At 39.8% G+C, this 18,794-nt stretch overlaps 3 protein-coding genes across 3 annotated transcripts; 2 read left to right on the forward strand and 1 right to left on the reverse strand.

Moving 5' to 3' along the window:
- Nucleotides 1-3,750: 3,750 nt before the first annotated feature.
- Nucleotides 3,751-6,812, forward strand: LOC117819386 (oligodendrocyte-myelin glycoprotein). Its single transcript, XM_034692704.1, has 2 exons — nt 3,751-3,770; nt 4,828-6,812. The coding sequence occupies exon 2, from the start codon at nt 4,834-4,836 to the stop codon at nt 6,232-6,234; it is 1,401 nt and encodes a 466-aa protein (XP_034548595.1). The 5' UTR covers nt 3,751-3,770; nt 4,828-4,833; the 3' UTR covers nt 6,235-6,812.
- iscu (iron-sulfur cluster assembly enzyme) lies at nt 6,451-9,003 on the reverse strand. The gene is made up of 5 exons (XM_034692706.1): nt 8,849-9,003; nt 8,547-8,660; nt 7,416-7,526; nt 7,244-7,322; nt 6,451-6,864 (listed from the first exon to the last, which is right to left on the reverse strand). Exons 1-5 carry the CDS (start codon nt 8,948-8,950, stop codon nt 6,773-6,775), a joined length of 498 nt encoding a protein of 165 aa, XP_034548597.1. The 5' UTR covers nt 8,951-9,003; the 3' UTR covers nt 6,451-6,772.
- A 1,472-nt stretch (nt 9,004-10,475) lies between these two features.
- Nucleotides 10,476-18,779, forward strand: sart3 (spliceosome associated factor 3, U4/U6 recycling protein). The gene is given in 21 exon segments (XM_034691222.1): nt 10,476-10,631; nt 10,634-10,731; nt 12,042-12,168; nt 12,251-12,272; nt 12,274-12,353; nt 12,436-12,620; nt 12,859-12,964; nt 13,276-13,397; nt 13,525-13,680; nt 14,349-14,487; nt 14,678-14,785; nt 14,895-14,972; nt 15,066-15,124; nt 15,423-15,532; nt 15,633-15,745; nt 15,835-15,911; nt 15,998-16,166; nt 16,269-16,726; nt 17,038-17,191; nt 17,290-17,473; nt 17,570-18,779. Coding segments are annotated over 21 exon segments (2,820 nt in total). The 5' UTR covers nt 10,476-10,534; the 3' UTR covers nt 17,748-18,779.
- The last annotated feature ends 15 nt before the right edge of the window (nt 18,780-18,794 follow it).

The raw sequence follows: 18,794 nt of genomic DNA on the forward strand, positions 1-18,794 counted from the left end.
GAGAAAAGAACACGAACATATTCTAACGTGTTTTTGATACAGATATGAATTACTCTGAATGCCTGCCGAGACAGAGGAACCTCCTCAGTATGTCCTGCTGTATGTTTGTCATTCAGAGCAAAATCTTTGCTGCTGTTAACAAGCAAAGTGAGATGCCAGTAAACTTCACTAGTTGGACTGGATAAGTACAAACAGTTCTCTTTTTCTTTACATTTTTCTTTACTTTATTCTGTTCCATAATGTTATTTTATGTTGTGTATTTTATTCCTCTTTGAAAACCCAATGTACACAAAGCTTTAAACCAAATGTAAATTTTAGAACTGAGCCTGCCTGTTGCCGAAAGTACAAACATTATGGTGAAATAAGGGAATACAAAATATTAAAATATGACATGTAAATAACGAATGCCAGCATTTCTGCTGAATCCATCGCTTTGTCAGATGTTTTTAGCTGCCACTGAAGTACACCAATACAGCTAATCTGTATTATTAAGCCTCTTCAATCATTTTGCCATTTTGCAGATGTGTGTGTGTGTGTGTGTGTGTGTGTGTGTGTGTGTGTGTGTGTGTGGTGTGTGTGTGTTTGTCTCTGTGTACTTGTGAGATCCACCCCTTGATGGACAACCATAGTTAGAGGACATTCTTACTTGTGTGGACATTTTACAAAGTCCTCACCGGTTAAATGCTTGGATGAAGGGAGTATTTTTTATTTTCTTTGTACCATTCCAGCTACACTGGAAATGGTCATCCACACAAAGAAATTATAGAACGTTGTCCGCACAAAGTATTTAAGTGTGTGTGCGCGTGCCTTTCTCTCTAGAGGTGTATTCTGATATTGTTTATATAAAACAGTTGGTTCAAACCGAGTGATCTGATTGGACCACAGACCCATGAGTGCTGATATAATGTACAACAGCATCGAGACTTTTACTGTGGACACTCCAACTCAGATATCTAATTGGTAATTGGATGATAAATAAAAACATACAGAAAAGTGTGTATAACACACAGTTTTGTGGTAATGTATAGACACACAAAATAGAAAGTGTGTAGAACAACCAGGGTTGTCTTGATTTTAAAAATCTTTTTATTTATTATTACTTTACGAGTTAATGCTGCTTGCTTGTAGAGCATAGTCACACTAAAAGATCTTGCTGTTATACTGAATATCAGCACTGAAGCAGAATTCAAAGTAGTAGCATCATTGTGAGTGTCATATGCTTGCTTAAATATCTACAAACCTTCAAAAAGTTTATGGTGTTGTAAATCTTCAGCTTGATTAGTGAAGGTCTGCATGAAGGTCTACTTGGTAACCCACAGCTTCTGATATCTCGTAGGAAACAATGCTCAGGTCAATGCAGATTTACAAAATTTACAACATCATCATTTTGAGGTAATGATTTGTTAATCTGATAATGTATTTAGCATTTGAGAAAAGTTTGTTTCATATAAGATATCTTAAATCCTGACTCATCACTCATCTTTGAACTTTCAACAGTTCAAACAGGCTCTTTTGGTGTCAAAGCTTTGTGATCTGGGTTTGAATATTTTAAGTATATAGGTATTAAGTATTAGATTATTTGTATAGATAAATGATGAGTTGTATTTTAATGTTAGAATTTGTATGAGTCAAAACTTGAACACAAAGATAGACAGTTGGCCCGAAAACACAATAGCTGATAATGTCTGTGTGCCATAGAAATTCTGTTTATGTGATGTCAACTCTGCTAGTCTGTCATCATTTGTTGCTATTGAGCATAACCCTCCTGCTATGTGCGGGTCAAATTGGACCCTCTTAAAAAGTCTATTTAAGGCAATACATATCCTTCCAAACCAGCTAAATGCAGCATAAAACTCTGGGCAGCATGTTGAACAGAAGAAGAGTTGTGTTAATTTATCAACACTCACTTCATAAAAAAAAAAAATCTAAATTTAAAATATATAAACAAAATCGTGTCATGTAAAACTATGGTATTTATATTTAGGGCTTTTCAATGTACATTAAAAAAAGTTTAAATTAATTTAAATGAAAACGAGTTATCCTCATTGAACCATGATCTTTGAGAATTATAAACACCAGTGGACTAAATCTTGATTTAAATGGTTAGTAATGGAGTTAAAAATTAGATTTAAAAAATTGTTTATTGGGATTTCTTTGGGTTCTGAAATTTTTTTTGTATAATTGAATATGCGCCGGGTCAAATTGACCCAGGAACATTATTGCTGTTCCAGAGAAACGAACATAACAGGAGGGTTAAACAAATTTTTTGTGTTCAGCTTTGTGAAAAGTATTTGTCCTCAGATGTTACCCAACAGTCATTTTCTTTTGGTAGTTTTATGTTTGTAAAATGTTCGTTTCCTTTTATGTTTAATAAAGTTGCTGATTTTGATGTTTTTGTCATTACTGGAAGAGTAGCAGTGGAAACAGTTGTATGATGAAAGACAGTGCAGCCCAAAAGAAACCCTAAAATTAGTCAAGGCGAGGAGGATCTAAAAAAGACGATGCCAGCTACTTGCACATTATGTTCAGCTGTGGAATCTGTAATTTTGAGCTGCGTCCACTTACAAATCATGGGTAACTATTTTTAAGATATGCCCAAATGTCAGTCTTTTTATATTTACTCTTTGGAACCATGAGCTGTCTTCTAGCTCAACATTTCAACCCAAGCTGTTCATTCACAACACGGTTACACCTCCATACTGTTATGACTGACCTCAGTGAGGTGACTGGCACCATCATTCCAAAACACAGGACTGTAGAGGGTATCACAGCCTGTAGATGACTGGAACTGTTTTTTATCTTTCACTGGCTACTGTACAACATTGTTAATAATTAATCAGGTGTAAACCAGATACATACAGAGCCCTTTGACCCTGAACAAAAGCTCATGTGTTATCTATGCAAATCTAGACAACATTGATTTGTCCCACAAACTAAAAACAACTTTGCTGTTGAACAAGCAATGAAATGCTGCCCTCAGTGAGGATTGCAAGTATTTTATCATTTATGTGTGTTAATGTTTTGTATTTTTTACATTGATACACCTTGAAATGGATACATTATGGTGACATTAAAAAGACACGCTAAAATGTTTTCAAATGTGAGCAAACATCGCTGAAATGTATTGCCCACTGACAGCTCTTCAAATGAAAAAGGCTGATCTATATAATGTGGGTCAATGTGCCAGGGATCAAAGATCAAAGAGGACAGCACAGCAGCTCAAAAGCGAGTGTAACTCTGTGGCAAGAGAAACCTGAGTCCTGACACAGCCTCACACTGGGGTCAAGTTACCTGATCTTTTGTCAAAGAGGTGCTAAATAATTTGAGAAAATACTACCCCTTCACTTTCTCTCTTTCCTCGAGGTGTGGAAAAAGGCCACAGGACCACCCAGCAGCAACCTTTGCCTAGCACCTTGTTTGATTGATTCTGAGTACCTTTGACTTCCAGGAACACTGATCATTGGTTACCTGAGACAAGGGAATGTTTTTGGACAACTGTGAAGTCTCTTTTCTCATTTTTCTTCACTAAAGTCTTGACTCTTTGTATTTTGACCCCTTTCTCTGCCTGCCACTGATAACAATAGACCCTCTCAGTCACTTTGAATGGTGAAGAGGATCCAGAACAGGTAACACAGCACCTTAAGGCTGTCATTAAACTTTGATGAGCATCTTCCAAGAAACTCTTAAGAGCAGCAACAGTAGTCATCTTCAGATCATGTGAGGATAAACCTGCACATCTCTAGGGAGGAGCAGGAAACTCAGGAAAAATGGTAAGTACATGTGCCTTTACTTAAGTGACTCTTTGTTAGGGTTTACAAGTTTTAAATTAATAAATCATTTATCAGTTAGAACTTTTAGGTTGTCAGGTTTATTTTCTACCAAGTGCGCCACTTACAGCCTGGTCATGAATTAATTCTTGTTTTCCACTTTCTTTAAGCTGAAAGAAATACCCTTGACTCACTTTAAATCCATTAATACATCCTCACATTTCTCCCACATCTAATGAGATGGGAGAAAAGGAGGCAACTCATCTGCAAGGCAGTAGTTAAAATGTTAATGAATTGATGCACTGGAGCTGCTTTAGAATGGAACACCCCAAAATATATAATCTATGAATCTTTATGATATATTAAGGGATTTAAAAAATGAGTCATGCTGTAGAACAGGTAAATTATTTATTACTGATTAATAAAGCTATTATCAGTTATATTAACCCTTTTTTAAGTGTGCCTTCTCACATGGGGTCCCCTTTTTTATTCAAAGACGATTTTCTGGCTGTACGGTATATTTTATTTAAATTGTAACTCCATAAAAAGCATAGTTTCAATCTGATTTTGAAATGTTAAATTACTGTTCGCTAGTAAGTAAGTTATAATTTTCTAAAGCATAGTAAAATTGACTGACTGAATTAAAATATTTCTGATTTTTTTTTCTTGCTCACACCTCTTACTGATGCACAAAATGGTTTAGTCTGCCTGCAATAGGATTGATCTGACTGCTGTTAAAAGAGCAAAGTGATTAATTCTGGAGCTCCAGGCTTTCACCTAGCAGCAAATTCAGAATATCCAGAGAAAAGTCAGAAAAGAAACAAGAGCAAGCAGGATAGGGAAATAGGTTTTGTATTTGTTTCTTCGTAAAATGACGTTGAGGATGGTGATAGATGGTGGTTGAAGATGATGATTTTAATTTAGATGTATAGTTGTCAGCTAATAAAATAGCTTGGATTGAAATGTGCTGCCCCTGCAAACCTGTATGTTAGTGTGGTGATTAGCGCTGCCCCTGATTGACACACTTGTCATTTTCTCTCTCCTTCATTGTACCTTTCAGTGAGCCATGCTTTGGTGCAGATGTGACCTCCTCTTGATTCTCTGCATCGGTCCTGTAACCTGCCTTGTGGTGTCTCCCTGTCCTCCTGGCTGCTGCTGTCCTCGCCCAGGATTTTTGGTCTTGTGTGAGTCCCTTGGTCTCCGCTCCCTCCCTCGCTCAGTCCCCCTCAGTACCTCGGCTCTGTCTGTGGCCAGAAACCAGCTCTGCAATGTGGACAACCTGCTCCGGCCTTTCTCTGGTCTGCAGGAGCTGAGCCTTAGCCACAACCTGCTGGCCCGCTTCCCTCGCGGCCTACCTCCCAGCCTGGCGTCCCTACTGCTGCAAGAAAACCGCATCACTTACATCACCTCCGGTGCGCTGCGACACCTGGGGAACCTCACCCGCCTGGATCTTGAGGACAACCGCATCCGTGCCATCCAGCCTGGAGCACTCAAAGGTCTTAACAAGCTGCAGGTCCTGACCCTGAAGGGGAACGAGCTTACAACCCTTCCTTTAAATCTTCCTCCATCACTCACCAACTTAGACCTCTCTGCAAACTGCATCTCTGTTCTAGACCTGCCCTCACTGTCTGCTCTGGTCAACCTGCAGGTCCTCAAGATCAATAGCAACTGCCTGCGATCAGTCCCAGAGAGGGCCTTTGACAGCCTGCCTCGTCTCAGGTCTGTGGACCTCACAAACAACCTGTGGGTGTGTGAGTGTGATATTCTGTATCTCTACCGCTGGCTGCTGAATGGCAGGATGAAGATGGCGACAGACCTGGTGTGCAGCGAGCCCATCCATCTCGCTCACCGTCTGCTTCTTAACCTTTCCATTATGGCCATCTGTCCCCGAGTCCTTACACCCAATGAGAGGACACAGCAGCTGTATATCAACTTATCTGCCTCAGAGCGAATGCTGGAGATGCTGACAGTGAAGCCCACAGGAGTAAAACCTTTTAAAAATAACATTTCAGAGAAAATGTCACAAAGAATCACTTCCAGTTTCCTCTCAAAGGATATCCCCAAAACTCGTGTTCTACTTGACCACTTCTCTTTAGAGACCCTCACCTATGAGGACTGTTTGTCTCTGAATAAAACACCCACAGCTAGCCCCCCTCTTTTAAAAACTCTTTCCTCTCTTCCAACAGACGTGCAGAAATGCAAGGACAACATCACAGCTCGGTACTCTCAGATTAATACAACCTCTGCAGGAGAAACTCCACCTTTTCTTTCCACTAACAGAGATGCAGTCTGGCCCACTCCCAACCCAGGACCCCTTGTACAGCAAGACTCTTCAGTGGTCATCACTCTGCTCGCTGTGTTATGTGTGTTGGTTTCTCTCCTTATTCTTGCAGTGCTGTTTGTACTGAAAAAGGTTCTTCTGCAGCGGCAGAGAGTGGCTCCCCTGGATGTAGGATCAGGTGGATGACATCAGCACAGACACAGTGGAAATGATTGTAACAGTTCAATTTAACAACAATCACAGTCTCATACAGTTGTCTGTATCATGCTTTTGTACAAGTGTTTCAGCGGTTGACTGAACTGCTTTTTTACAGAATGCTCCACAAGGGCCCAGAGATGTTTTACAATCAAGCCAAATAAAGTTTTAATGCCAAAATATATAAAACCACAACCAAACCAATAGTTTCTGATTCATGATGTGTATTTTTTTAATGAGCAGAGAAACAAAAGAAGGAACAATGTTTTTAATTGTAGGTTATATTGTCTTAAATGAAACATGGACTACATAATCAGCATGAATTAAGAAAATACTCCTGATCATATGAAAAAAAAGAAACCCCTGGCACTTTGACAATGTTTATCTCTAATAAGATTTTTTAAGGGTCAAAACACTCCCAGACATCTGATGTAATATTATTGTAACTATTCTTCCAAACATCAAAGCGGTGAAGTATTATCGGGCAGGTGCAGAGAAGTGACTGTCTCAGCTTCTTCAAAACAACATATTAATTTGTAGCTTTTGCACGTCCATCCTTCTTGTCCTGTTGTTTTATTCTGTAGTCTGAGAGCGCAGCTTTTATGGCATCTTCTGCAAGCACTGCAAAAAAAAAAAAGGAGGTTAGAAATAACTTTGAAAATGAAAAGGTTTTGATTTACAAATAAATTTGCAAGCGTTTTTTGGGGGAAGGTAGAAGAATGACTAAAATGTCAAACTACATACTTTGATTTGAGGGAAATATTAACTTGCATGGGATGTTCAACTTAGCTGGACAGTCATCTTCACAACCATGATCATCATTTAACACACATGAGGGACAACCATCAACCATAACTGGGTTTTTTTTATTGCTCTGATAGAATCACATAAATCTATAACATCAGTCGAATGCAGCACTCATGATGTTCTGGCACATTTTGGGTTTTAGTTTTGATCTCTACACTTCTTTACTTCTATGAACTGTGTTTTTGCATCTTACTGGAGCAATGAAGCTTGACTGGAGGAAGGCAGAGTTCTTTGGCAATGTCTGTGTTCTTGATCTTCAGAGCTTCATCCACCTGCAGAATAACAGCAAACTTATCAGATCATCAGCGACAAAAGCAGTACTAGTCAAGCCATTATGGTCCTTTCCTATCCATGTGTCAACTCACCGACTTCCCCTTCACCCACTCTGTGGCCAGGGAACTGGAAGCGATGGCTGATCCACAGCCGAATGTTTTGAATTTTGCATCAACTATCTTCCCATTTTCGTCCACCTGGATCTAAAAAGAATATGAGGTCAAAACTTAGTTGTGCAATAGGATGTAGAAAATACAGTCAGCAGCAGGGGTGGAAAGTAACAAAGTACATTTATTTGAGTACTGTACTTAAGTATATTTGTTGAGTATCTGTACCTAACTTGAGTATTATTTTTTGGGGGAACTTATTACTTTTACTCCACTACATTCAGAAGACAATTATTGTACTTTTGACTCCACTACATTTCTATCAGCGTTCTAGTTACTCACTACTTTAGCTTTTAAGTCAGTTCATGAATTCCCTCTTTTCTGAAAGCTGATCCCTAAGACAGTAAAATGTGTTTGTGTAGTTCTGTTTGTCTCAGTGGTTTAGTCATACCTGTATATCGTGCGTCTCCACGGTTGAACGTGGGGCAAACACAGAGCAAATTTCACTCAGATCAGGCAGTTCATTTAGATATGGTAATGATGGCTATAATTCTCCACCTGAGCACCCATGGCCATATCTTCAGCCCATGTTAGAGTTTTTTTTAATTGAAGAATGATACGTATCATTTGAAATGTTCTCTCTGTTTCCCACTGTGCCCAAACATACAAAAATTCACTGTCCAACCTGAGAAAGCGTTGAGCTACGTAACATTTGTTTCATTCCAGATGAACATTTTAAACTAAGTTGTCTGTGCTTGGAGTAAGTTAGTTGCTGTTTTTATTCCATGGTATAGTTTTTTAGATTTCAAGTCATGATTTCTAAATAAACATGATGTAACAGAATGTACTCCTGTGTACCGCACTTGTGCTTTGTGAGAATACAATGTTTTAAGATTTTTTAAGAAGTACTTTGAATACCTACGTGTTTTTAAAAGCAAGTACTTCAGTACTTTAACTCTAGTAATCATTTGACAAAGAAACTTTCACTTGTATTGGAGTAATATTGACCTGGAGTATCTATACTTTGACTTAAGTAATGAAGCTGTGTACTTTGTCCACCACTGGTCAGCAGTGACAGGACTGCTTTGACCCCACTGCTCTTGACCTCCCACTTACCTGTAGTTTCATCACATCTCCACAGGCCGGTGCACCCACCAAACCAGTCCCCACATTCCTGCTGTTTTTGTCTAGAGAGCCCACATTTCTTGGGTTTTCGTAGTGGTCCACCACCTGCAGAAAATACACAACAGACAATGACCCATTTTTCCTCTTTCGATTCGAGTCACGAGTAAACAAGATCAAACAGAGCTGATAACATTAGCTGCGCTCCTGTCGGGCAACAAGCTCCAATGTATGCGAACTGTGAATACAAGATTATTATAAATATCAGTGAACCGTCTACAAACACATGATCTTACCTTTTCGTGATATGAGCAGAGAGTAGTCAGCTGCGGGCCGAATAACCTTCTGCTAAACAACAACAGCGAGGTCGCCGAGTTTCGTAAGGAGACCAGCGCCATTTTCAGCAAGCGATGATGAACGGAAATCAACGAGTCCACACGAGCGAGGACGACCAATGTTTTGTTGACAAACAAGTGAAGAAGGACGAAGCAGCCCCTTCTAGCGGCCGACGGTGGCCGGTGCACATAAGGGATCCACGGTGGGTCCAGTGCAGTGCCAGGCTCCTCCTCTCACCACACTCCTCCAGGCTGTTAGCTTGTTACCAGGCAGACAGTAGAGATGGGATTCATGGCTCTTTGAAGGGAACCGGATCTTGAGGAGCCGTTCCTTCCAAAGAGCCGTTCAAGTGACATGGCTCTTTGTCTCATTGTTATATTTATTTTATTTTATTATTTTTTAGAAATCAACCAGGGGTAACTCGTTTTTATCAAGGAAACAATCACTGGTAGCAGTTATGAGATAAAATTTGGATCAGAATAATTCAAACTTACACATATTGGTGGGAATTATTCTGAAATATTGATTATAATTTCATTTGGCATTGTAAACATTCCATAAGATGGTGCCATATCCCCATGCTTCGACAGCGAGATCACTATTTTGAATTTTCCCTCACCTGAAAAACTTTGTGGCACTATAAAACTACACAGGTTACAGATAACTTCCATGCAAACCAACTTTACTGTAAAATTTTCCACGAAAGAACATTTTAAGAATACAGAAAAAATATAAAAATAATAATATGAATAAATATATGTATAAAAAAATATAAATACAACTAAAAATTTGGAGACATAACACTGGGAAGCTCGTTCAGTGACAGACTTCTTCACCTGCGGTGTCTCATGGAGAGATACCGCAGGTCTTTTTTTCCTGCAGTGGTCAGACTTTATAACCAATAACCAATAACATCACCAAAATGGATTCTAGTGCAATATTTCCCCAATCTATTTATTAACGTGCAATAATTACCCATCCCTCTTTTCCTACATGTGCAATACGTTGTTCTACTCATCTTCTCAGTTCTGTTCTGTACATTGTTTTATACTGTGCTACAATTCTGCACACATTTTCACCGCGTCACTGGTTTTGTAAATTTTTGTACATTTACTTATTTAGTTGTGTATATACGCCGTCGCCATGAGATATGCTTATTTCTACTTCTTTAATCTTAATTGCTAATATATTTTTAATAACTGCTTTTTAAGCTCTTGTTTGCTTTATACTGTTTTGCACTGTCTACTTTGCTGCTGTAACACTTAAATTTCCCCGTTGTGGGACGAATAAAGTATATCTTATCTTATCTTATTAAAAATGTGAATGCAAAATTGTACTAACCCACATGGTGTTTCTACACCTAAACTACTTTACAAACAGGAGCTCAGCTCTTTGACTCGAATCCACATCAAAATAATGTAAATAATAACAAAGTGTTGTCTACTCTTTGTTATTGTTTACATTATTTTGATACGTGTGAATAAAAGACTCATGGGCACGCAGGTGACACGTGAAGTTAGCGTGGGCAAACTGCATCTAAAAACGGCTCCCAACTGCGAATCGGTTCTCATCGTTCACTTAAAAGAGCCGTTCAAAAGACCGACTCGTTCGCGAACGTCACATCTCCAGCAGACAGCCTTTCCAACATGGCAGCGTCGAGTAACGCAGAGCAAACGCAGTTGCAAGACATGGAAGAGGAAGATGCGGGGATGGAGGAGAGAGACATGGAATCAGACGAAGGGGAGGAGGTATGGGAGAAGAAAATTCAGACGAGGAGGAAGAGAATGATTCATCAGAGGATGAGAAAGAAAATGAAGCTGAAATCCAACGATTGGAGGAGCAGGTAATTAACTAAGAACGCATCAAGCTTAGTTAACGCTGACTAACGTTAGCATCGTGCTAACGAGAATGAATGGATGATCAACACAGCCTGCTACGACAAAGACAGCGGCGTTGTTTTTCTCTGTTTTTGAATATATAGAAATGTCACTGATTTATGTGGTTATTAATTTCTTATCAACACAGTTAGTGTGATACGACGTCACTCTGGTGGCTACCGTGATTAGCTGTGATGCTAATGACTGGTCTCGTGCAACAACGCGCCGTTTTACACCAAAGCTGTCTGTGCAGCTTCTAGTGCTGCAGCTGCAACAAAGTTCATGCTGTCCCAACTTTACAGAGTTTAATATGCTCAAGTCTTTACGATACACAACACTCAACTCAACTTTATTCATATAGCACCTTTCATACATTAAAAACATGCAGCCCAAAGTGCTTCACAGAATAACAGAGACAGAAAACAACAGCCATGATAAAATGATAAAAGGCAGGATTATAAACAAAATACTTAAAAATGAAATCAATACAGTAAAATTAATAAAATAAGTAAGAGTGGGAAGAAAAGTTAAAATAAAGTAGCGTTAACAAGACCAGATGAATACAAGAAATATAATAATTATTATTATTATTAATTTAATCATTATTATTTTTATTTATAGATAAAAACAACTTTAAAAACAAGTAAAATAACTTTAAAATCAATTATAAAAGAAACAGGGAGCCAGTGCAGAGTTTGAAGAAGAGGTGTTATGTGATCAGTTTTCTTTTTCCTTGTTAAAACTCTGGCAGCAGCGTTTTGAACAAGCTGCAGTTTCTTGAGTCTTTTTGGGCAAACCAGTAAAAAGGGAGTTGCAGTAGTCGATGCGGCTTGTGATAAAAGCATGAATTAAAATTTTGGCAACACCTTATAACACAGTTATAACATCATTGAAACATTGCCCATTTTACACTCGATTGACATTTATCAGGTACATCCAGCCACGACTGGAGTAGCCTAACACAACCTACCTTTCGTCACTCATCAGGCTGCAGCTTATGGTGCCTTTGCATGGTATAGTTTTTTCCCCATTCATCCTACACCGAAAATAAGTACCGTAGAGCTGGAAGAACAATGATATTGTGAATATAAGACACATAAGGTTATATCATCACATCACTCTATAGTGTGATAATTTGATGTGTACCATAAACGTGGTATGACTTTTCTCTATGTTACTGGTACTAAATCACAGCTTATTGAAATAGTTAATTAAAAGTATTTAAATTGTTTTGTTCAACATTTTACCTAACTTTGTTTTTCTTGGTATGTTTCAGCTGTCGATCAATGCTTTTGATTACAACTGCCATGTGGATCTCATCAAACTCCTAAAGCAGGAGGGAGAGCTTGTTCGCCTGCGAAAGGCAAGGCAAAAGATGAGCGAGCTTTTCCCACTCACTGAAGGTTGGTGTCGTTCTAGCACAGTTTCATGGTCAGAAGTTCAGCATTAGCTAAAGCCTAATTCACCTTCTGTTGAATCCCACAGAGATCTGGTTAGATTGGCTGAAATGAGATCCGTCTGACTGAGGAGGAGTCGAACCGGGAGAAAGTTTATGAACTGTTTGAGAAAGCTGTGAAAGACTATATCTGTGAGTTAATCACACCATTGTTTCCACCTTCGATTTGACGTCCTGTTAGAAGATCTTAATATCTAATTCTCCTTATACTCAGGTCCAGATATCTGGCTGGAGTATGCTCAGTATTCGATTGGTGGCATGGGCTCTCCAGGTGGGATAGACAAAGTGAGATCCATCTTTGAGAGAGCTGTCACAGCTGTGGGGCTTCACATGACCAAGGGACTGGCTGTGTGGGAGGCGTACCGGGAGTTTGAGAACGCCATTCTGTCTACAGTACAGGTTTGTATTTCCATCTCCAGAAAAGGTGTTATGTTTTTCTGTTTTGCAGTTTGTCTTTCCAAGTGAGTGTCAGAGAGAGACAGTTAGATATTTAAAATAATAAAGTATATTTGCAGGCAATTTAAATCAAAGGATGTCTTTAAATCACAACCCGCACACTGAACTTCAGAATGCATACAAATACTTCAGATGCTAAATTTCTTTTGATGCTTTGACATTATTCCCTCTTTTCCTTCAGCCTCCCCCTGGCAAGATTCCCAGCCACCAGGAGCAGGAGCTGCTGAACACCCAGCTCGGGAGAATCCATACTCTGTTTCGCCGCCAGCTGGCTATCCCCCTAATGGGTGAGTCTGGCGCCCCTCCTGTCCAGACAGTCTGCTCTAAAATGGGCAGCCTCCTGTTGTGAGGGGCTGCATGTTTACCTGTGAAATACCTTATCCATGACAGATCATGCTGACTTGTGGGATAAGTGAAGATCAGGCAATATACATTCAATAACTTCAATAACTTTCCTGTGACACAGAAACATAACTTTAACTTTATGCTGCCTTGTCACATTTTCTAATATTAGGGTTATATGTGGTGTTCTTATGTGTTCTTACTCATCTAAGGAGAAGTTCCTTTAAATGTAAAAAAGTGCTGGGTTTTTTTTCAGAAATGGAAGCCACCTGTGCAGAGTATGAGGAGTGGTCTGAAGACGGGGTGTCTGACGCAGTCACACATAATTACAAAAAGGCTGTGAAGCAGATGGAGTGCAAACCTTTTGAGGACTCACTCGTAAGTCACTCAAATAAAACATTTTGACCTCAGTATCTGTTATTCTGTTACTCCTCCTTCTTGAATTTAACTGTTTGTGTTTAGTTTTTGTATCATATAATATGTCCATGCTGTTGTCTTTCTACAGCTGGTAGCAGAACCTCCTAAGCTGGCTGAGTATCAGGTCTACATCGACTTTGAAATAAAGGAGGGTGATCCGGCACGGGTCCAGATTACCTTTGAGCGTGCTCTGGGGGAGAACTGTCTGGTACCAGACATGTGGGCAAAATACACAAACTATCTGGTGAGTTTGTCTCAGTGTTGACACAGTGCTGTCTTTAAAGAAATCACAGTCAGACTGTCATGTTTGCATCAAGTGGCAACCTCTGGTCTAAAAATATGAGTCCAATGCGGAAGTGCTAAAAGCTGCAGTTCATCAAGGATCCGCTTGAGGCTGGCACCGGAAGTACCGGAAGTCACATACACATGAATGGGAAAAAGACGATCTTTACAGCAGAAATAAACATGTTTACAGCCTGGTACAAAACACGAGTGTAGTCTGGATAGCTCATTTCTCGATCAGCACACACTGTATGGGGGTGAATTTTTTTCTAACACAGCAGTTTCGAAGATATTGAGATTACGAGTCTTCCAATGAGAGACACAGCTGACTGCGGGAACACTTTAGCTGTTGGTTAGGAGGCTCAAAGCCCGCCTCTTTACGTCACAATCGCTCGACAGCAGCAATATGGCTGCCACCGACGATTGGCCTCAAAACAACGCTTCAGAAACAGATGGGTGGCGTCACGGATCCTACGTCCATATTTTATACAGTCTATGGTTTGCATGTGAGAAAAACATGGTGGGATGTTTAAACATGTGTTTGTTTTTGAAAGGGGCTTGGATAAAATGCATCTCTCAGTTTTAAAAGGTTATTGTAACCATTGATTTTTTTTCACCGGGGATCTACAGGATCGTCAACTTAAGATCAAAGACTTGGTTCTTCCCACTCATGATCGTGCTGTGAGGAACTGTCCATGGACCATGGGTCTGTGGAAGAGCTACCTGCTCGCTCTGGAGAGACATGGAGCTGAGCACCACACTGTCTCAGGTAACAACAAATGATGACATTGTCTCTGTTTTGACCATGAAAGATGCAAAATTCTGAATGTAGAGAGCTGTGATCATCTTAAATGTAATTCTTCTTTACCAATCCTCTTACTGCTTCGGAAATATCATACAACCTTAATATTGTAATGCTTGCTTGGTCTCATTGAGTTGTTTCTCTGTCTGCCTCACAGATATGTTTGAAAAGGCGCTGAATGCAGGTTTCATTCAAGCAACGGATTATGTGGAAATTTGGCAGGCGTACCTGGACTACCTGAGGAGACGTGTGGATTTCAGTAAAGGTGAGTGCAGCTCTATGAATGAAACCAAACTTTTTGTGTGTGTGTGTGTTTGGACCGAACAGCTGACTTCAGTCATGGCTCCTTGCTTATGGAGTTCCACTTTTTTCAGAATCAAGTAAAGAGTTAGAGGAGCTACGAGGAGCTTTCTCTCGGTCTCTGGACTACATGAAGCAGGATGTTGAAGAAAGTAGGTGGATTTCAGGTAGACTTTTTTTTCCTTTTGTCTCTTTTGTTTGCAGATAACTCACTGTTTTGTTTTGTTTTGTTTTTGTCACTGCAGGGTTTGGTGAAAGTGGAGATCCTTCTTGTCTCATAATGCAGATCTGGGCCAGGATAGAGGTATGATTATTATGTATATATTTTTACTTTGCATTGTTGTCCCATATTTTGTTGTTTTATGGTTGAAATTAAATTAGATTTTTTGTGTAACTGTTTAAATTTCGGGGCATAGGACAAAGGCAATTAGCTTTTCCATTTAAACTTAGTAAAAGCCTAAATGTTTACTACTACTTAATGTTGTACTAAAGCTATCAGACAAAAAAATTGTATTATTTTGATTGTGTTTAAATGGCCATATAAACTATATGAGTAAGTCAGAAACGGAATAATTTGTAATTCTAATTTTTCTACCCACCAGGCTCTTCACTGCAAGAACATCCAGAAGGCCAGAGAACTGTGGGACAGTATCATGACAAAGGGGAATGCCAAATTTGCCAACATGTGGCTGGAGTATTATAACCTAGAAAGGTCTGTCAGTCTGTGTGTGATGCATCTTTGACTGCTAAGTGCTAACTTTGTCAAAACATGAATATGTGTTCCTTATTGTTTTTTTTCGATGTATCTTTAGGTCTTATGGAGACCCTGTTCACTGTCGGAAGGCTCTCCACAGAGCAGTCCAGTGCACCACAGACTACCCTGAGCATGTGTGTGATGTCCTGCTCACCTTTGAGAGAGTGGAGGGTACGTCACCATGTTGAGATCAAAGCTTTGCATAAAATTGAAGCAGAATAGTATGAATTACAGCTTGTCTATGTTTTTTACGTCTTTAGGTTCTCTGGAGGACTGGGATGTGGCCGTGAACAAGACAGAGACCCGGCTGAACAGGATTAATGAGCAAAGAGCAAAGGTAGGTGTACATATCAGCATTGCACCTGGCCAGTGTATCATTTAGCTGCTGTAGGCTAATGTTTCTCTGTGCGGCCCATCTGTTAGGTGGCTGAGAAGAAGCCTCCATGAATCGCCAAGAAGACGAGAGCTGATCAGAGGCGGAAGGCCAAGACAGACAAGAAGGCTCAGAAGAAGTTCCAGAAAGGAAATCGAGTCGGGGAGAAAAGGAAAGCAGAGCAGGATGATTATCACAATGAGTGGAATGAGGACCCAGGTAAATACAGAGAGTTTTGTGATTAAATATTTGTATTAACAAACAAAAAGGGACTTTTGATAAATAATGTCTCTGCTAATGTTTATTTCCATGTGTGAATAGAACAAGCTCCTAAGAGGCACAGAGGAAACGGTGATCAAACTAAAGAGGAGTCCATGGAGACAGAGACGGGACGTTATGGGAAGAAGGCTCCCCCTGGCTATAAACCTGCTCCACCTGGCACCAAAAGAACTCAACAAGGAGTTCTAGCAGCTGCCCCGGGGCAGAGCGACGACAAGCAAGAGCTTCGTAACGACAACTGCAGTGTGTTCATCAGTAACCTGGCATACACGCTGGAGGAGCCGGAGGCAAAGCTCAAGACTCTGCTTGAGCCGTGCGGTCCCATCAAACAGATCCGGCCCGTCTTCAACAACAAAGGGACGTTTAAAGGCTACTGCTATGTACAGTTTGAAGCTCCTGTGTCTGTGCCTGAAGCCCTGAAGCTGGACAGGAGGGAGGTGGAGGGCAGGCCGATGTTTGTGTCACCCTGTGTGGACAAAAACAAAAATCCTGACTTTAAGGTAAATCCTAAAATAAGTGACTTAACCTTAATGATTAAAACAGATTCAGTTGTCTATGCTTTTGATTTTATTTGGACCATTTGGTTAAAGGTGCATGAATTTACTCATTCCATTAGATTTTATTCTTACATACTGCAGGGGTGTGGTAAAAATGTGATGTAATATTGGTAATCAAGGTCATGTTGAATTTCTTATACTGGGGCTGCTATTCCCAGATAATACATGAATGATTTAATGATTATCATTTAGTTCACTTGATGAACCCTCCAACCTTAAACCATAACTGACTGTTTCTATTTTTATTCACTTAGGTGTTTAAATACAACTCAGTCATGGAGAAACAAAAAATCTTCATCTCTGGGCTGCCCTTCTCGTGCACTAAAGACCAACTGGAGGAAATGTGTAAGAGTCACGGCTCCATTAAAGAAGTTCGTATGGTCACTTATCGCTCAGGCAAACCCAAGGTGAGGCTTAAAGACGAGGACTCAGTCCAGGTGTTCGGCTAAAAATAGAGAGCAGAGCCGTTAAGAGTCTGATGTTAATGAGTTAACCTTCTCTCTGCAGGCTGGCTTACGTTGAGTTCGCAAATGAAGCTCAAGCTTCTCAGGCGGTTTTAAAAATGGACGGCATGGAAATGGAGAACAGCAAGATCTCTGTTGCTATCAGCAACCCCCCTCCCAGAAATGTTGCGGATAAATCAGGGTCCAGCAGGCCAATGGCAGACATGGCTCGCCAGGTCTATGGATCGTAAGTTTATTAACTAATTTCTCTCTTGTGCCAGAAGCAAGTCACCAGTTCTCGGACATGAAATAGTAGAAACTGACCAATTTTTTCTTCTTTTAGGAGAGGAAGAGGACGTACCCAGCTGTCACTACTCCCTCGCTCACTGCACCGACAGAGCGCACCTGTAAGCAAAGTGGAGAACGGGACGACGACGGCAGCCAGCGCAGCAGGGAATGCATCTGGAGAGACTAAACCTTTGTCAAATGCAGACTTTGCCAGAATGCTTCTCAGTAAGTGAGAAGACAAGCGAGGGAATTGGGCAGCCTTCACACTGAAAGCCATCCTGTGTCCTTACAAATAAGTGTTGGTGAATTCTCTGTGGTTGGTTATCCGGCTCTTCCCTTTAATCTTGTTCTCATCGTCTGTTCTGCCTAAATCTTTGAGTTTCTTCTCTCCATTACAAACCATCTCAACTAAGACTTTCCATCAATATGAAAGATTTCTTATTTTGGTTTCCTTAAAGATGGCTGACAGGCTATTTTATAAAAACAAAAAAAGTGTATCATACTCGTATGTAAATATACTGTACCTAAAATTGTTTGCCTCATGTTGCAAAGTGTCTTCTTCTGTTATGTAATGAGAGGGATCTGAAAGAACCATATGAGAGAGTATTTTTTTAACAAGTCAGCCAAATGTGTGAATGTTGTTTCAAAAGGCTTTATGCAAAAGTTCTGATGTGTAAAAAAACTTACTGTGTGTGTGCGAGAGAGAAAGAGAAGATGAAAAGACTACTTCTTTAGGATATTTTAGGAAATCTAGGACTCATGTTGTGATTCTCTTCAGACCTCTGACAGCGAGGCCATCAGTCATTTTCTGTTTCTGACTGTTCAGTAAAACTAATCAATTATTTGATATACTACCATATCTGATTTACAATAATGTTCAATATTTTGATGCTTTAGAGTTTTCAATACAGGACCTGCATGTATTAGTTAATTGGCTTTATCTTATGATGGTATAAGACCTATCCTAATGTTATGTCAACCAGCTCAAGCTTGACATCAGTTGTAGTTTTTACAGAACGTCAGTCTAATTTGTTCTGTTTTCATTACATGTTTTACTGTTGATGTGGCCTGTCTGTTCAGGTTAAATCATCCACCGTCAACCTTTTAGCGATCAGTCTGGTTCATGTGCTGTGGACTTAAAGAAAACTGGAGAGATATTAACCACATTCTTCACACTGTCTTTTTGAAATTCAAAAATTGTGTATGTTTTGGTTTGTTATAAAGTCATAAAGTCATAAGTTGATAAAAAAAATGTTGGCAGCTTTGTTGAAATGTACATT

Source organism: Notolabrus celidotus, chromosome 9, assembly GCF_009762535.1.
Source record: "Notolabrus celidotus isolate fNotCel1 chromosome 9, fNotCel1.pri, whole genome shotgun sequence".
Taxonomy (NCBI): domain Eukaryota; kingdom Metazoa; phylum Chordata; class Actinopteri; order Labriformes; family Labridae; genus Notolabrus; species Notolabrus celidotus.

Bases quoted from the DNA above. Each gene is read 5' to 3' on its own strand.
- LOC117819386 (XM_034692704.1), top strand. From the start codon at position 4,834: ATGCTTTGGTGCAGATGTGACCTCCTCTTGATTCTCTGCATCGGTCCT.
- iscu (XM_034692706.1), bottom strand. From the start codon at position 8,950: ATGGCGCTGGTCTCCTTACGAAACTCGGCGACCTCGCTGTTGTTGTTT. The intron at 7,527-8,546 runs GTAAGTGGGAGG...TATTCTTTTTAG, and splicing joins GAGATGTGATGAAACTACAG to ATCCAGGTGGACGAAAATGG. The intron at 7,323-7,415 runs GTGAGTTGACAC...GTTATTCTGCAG, and splicing joins AGTGGGTGAAGGGGAAGTCG to GTGGATGAAGCTCTGAAGAT.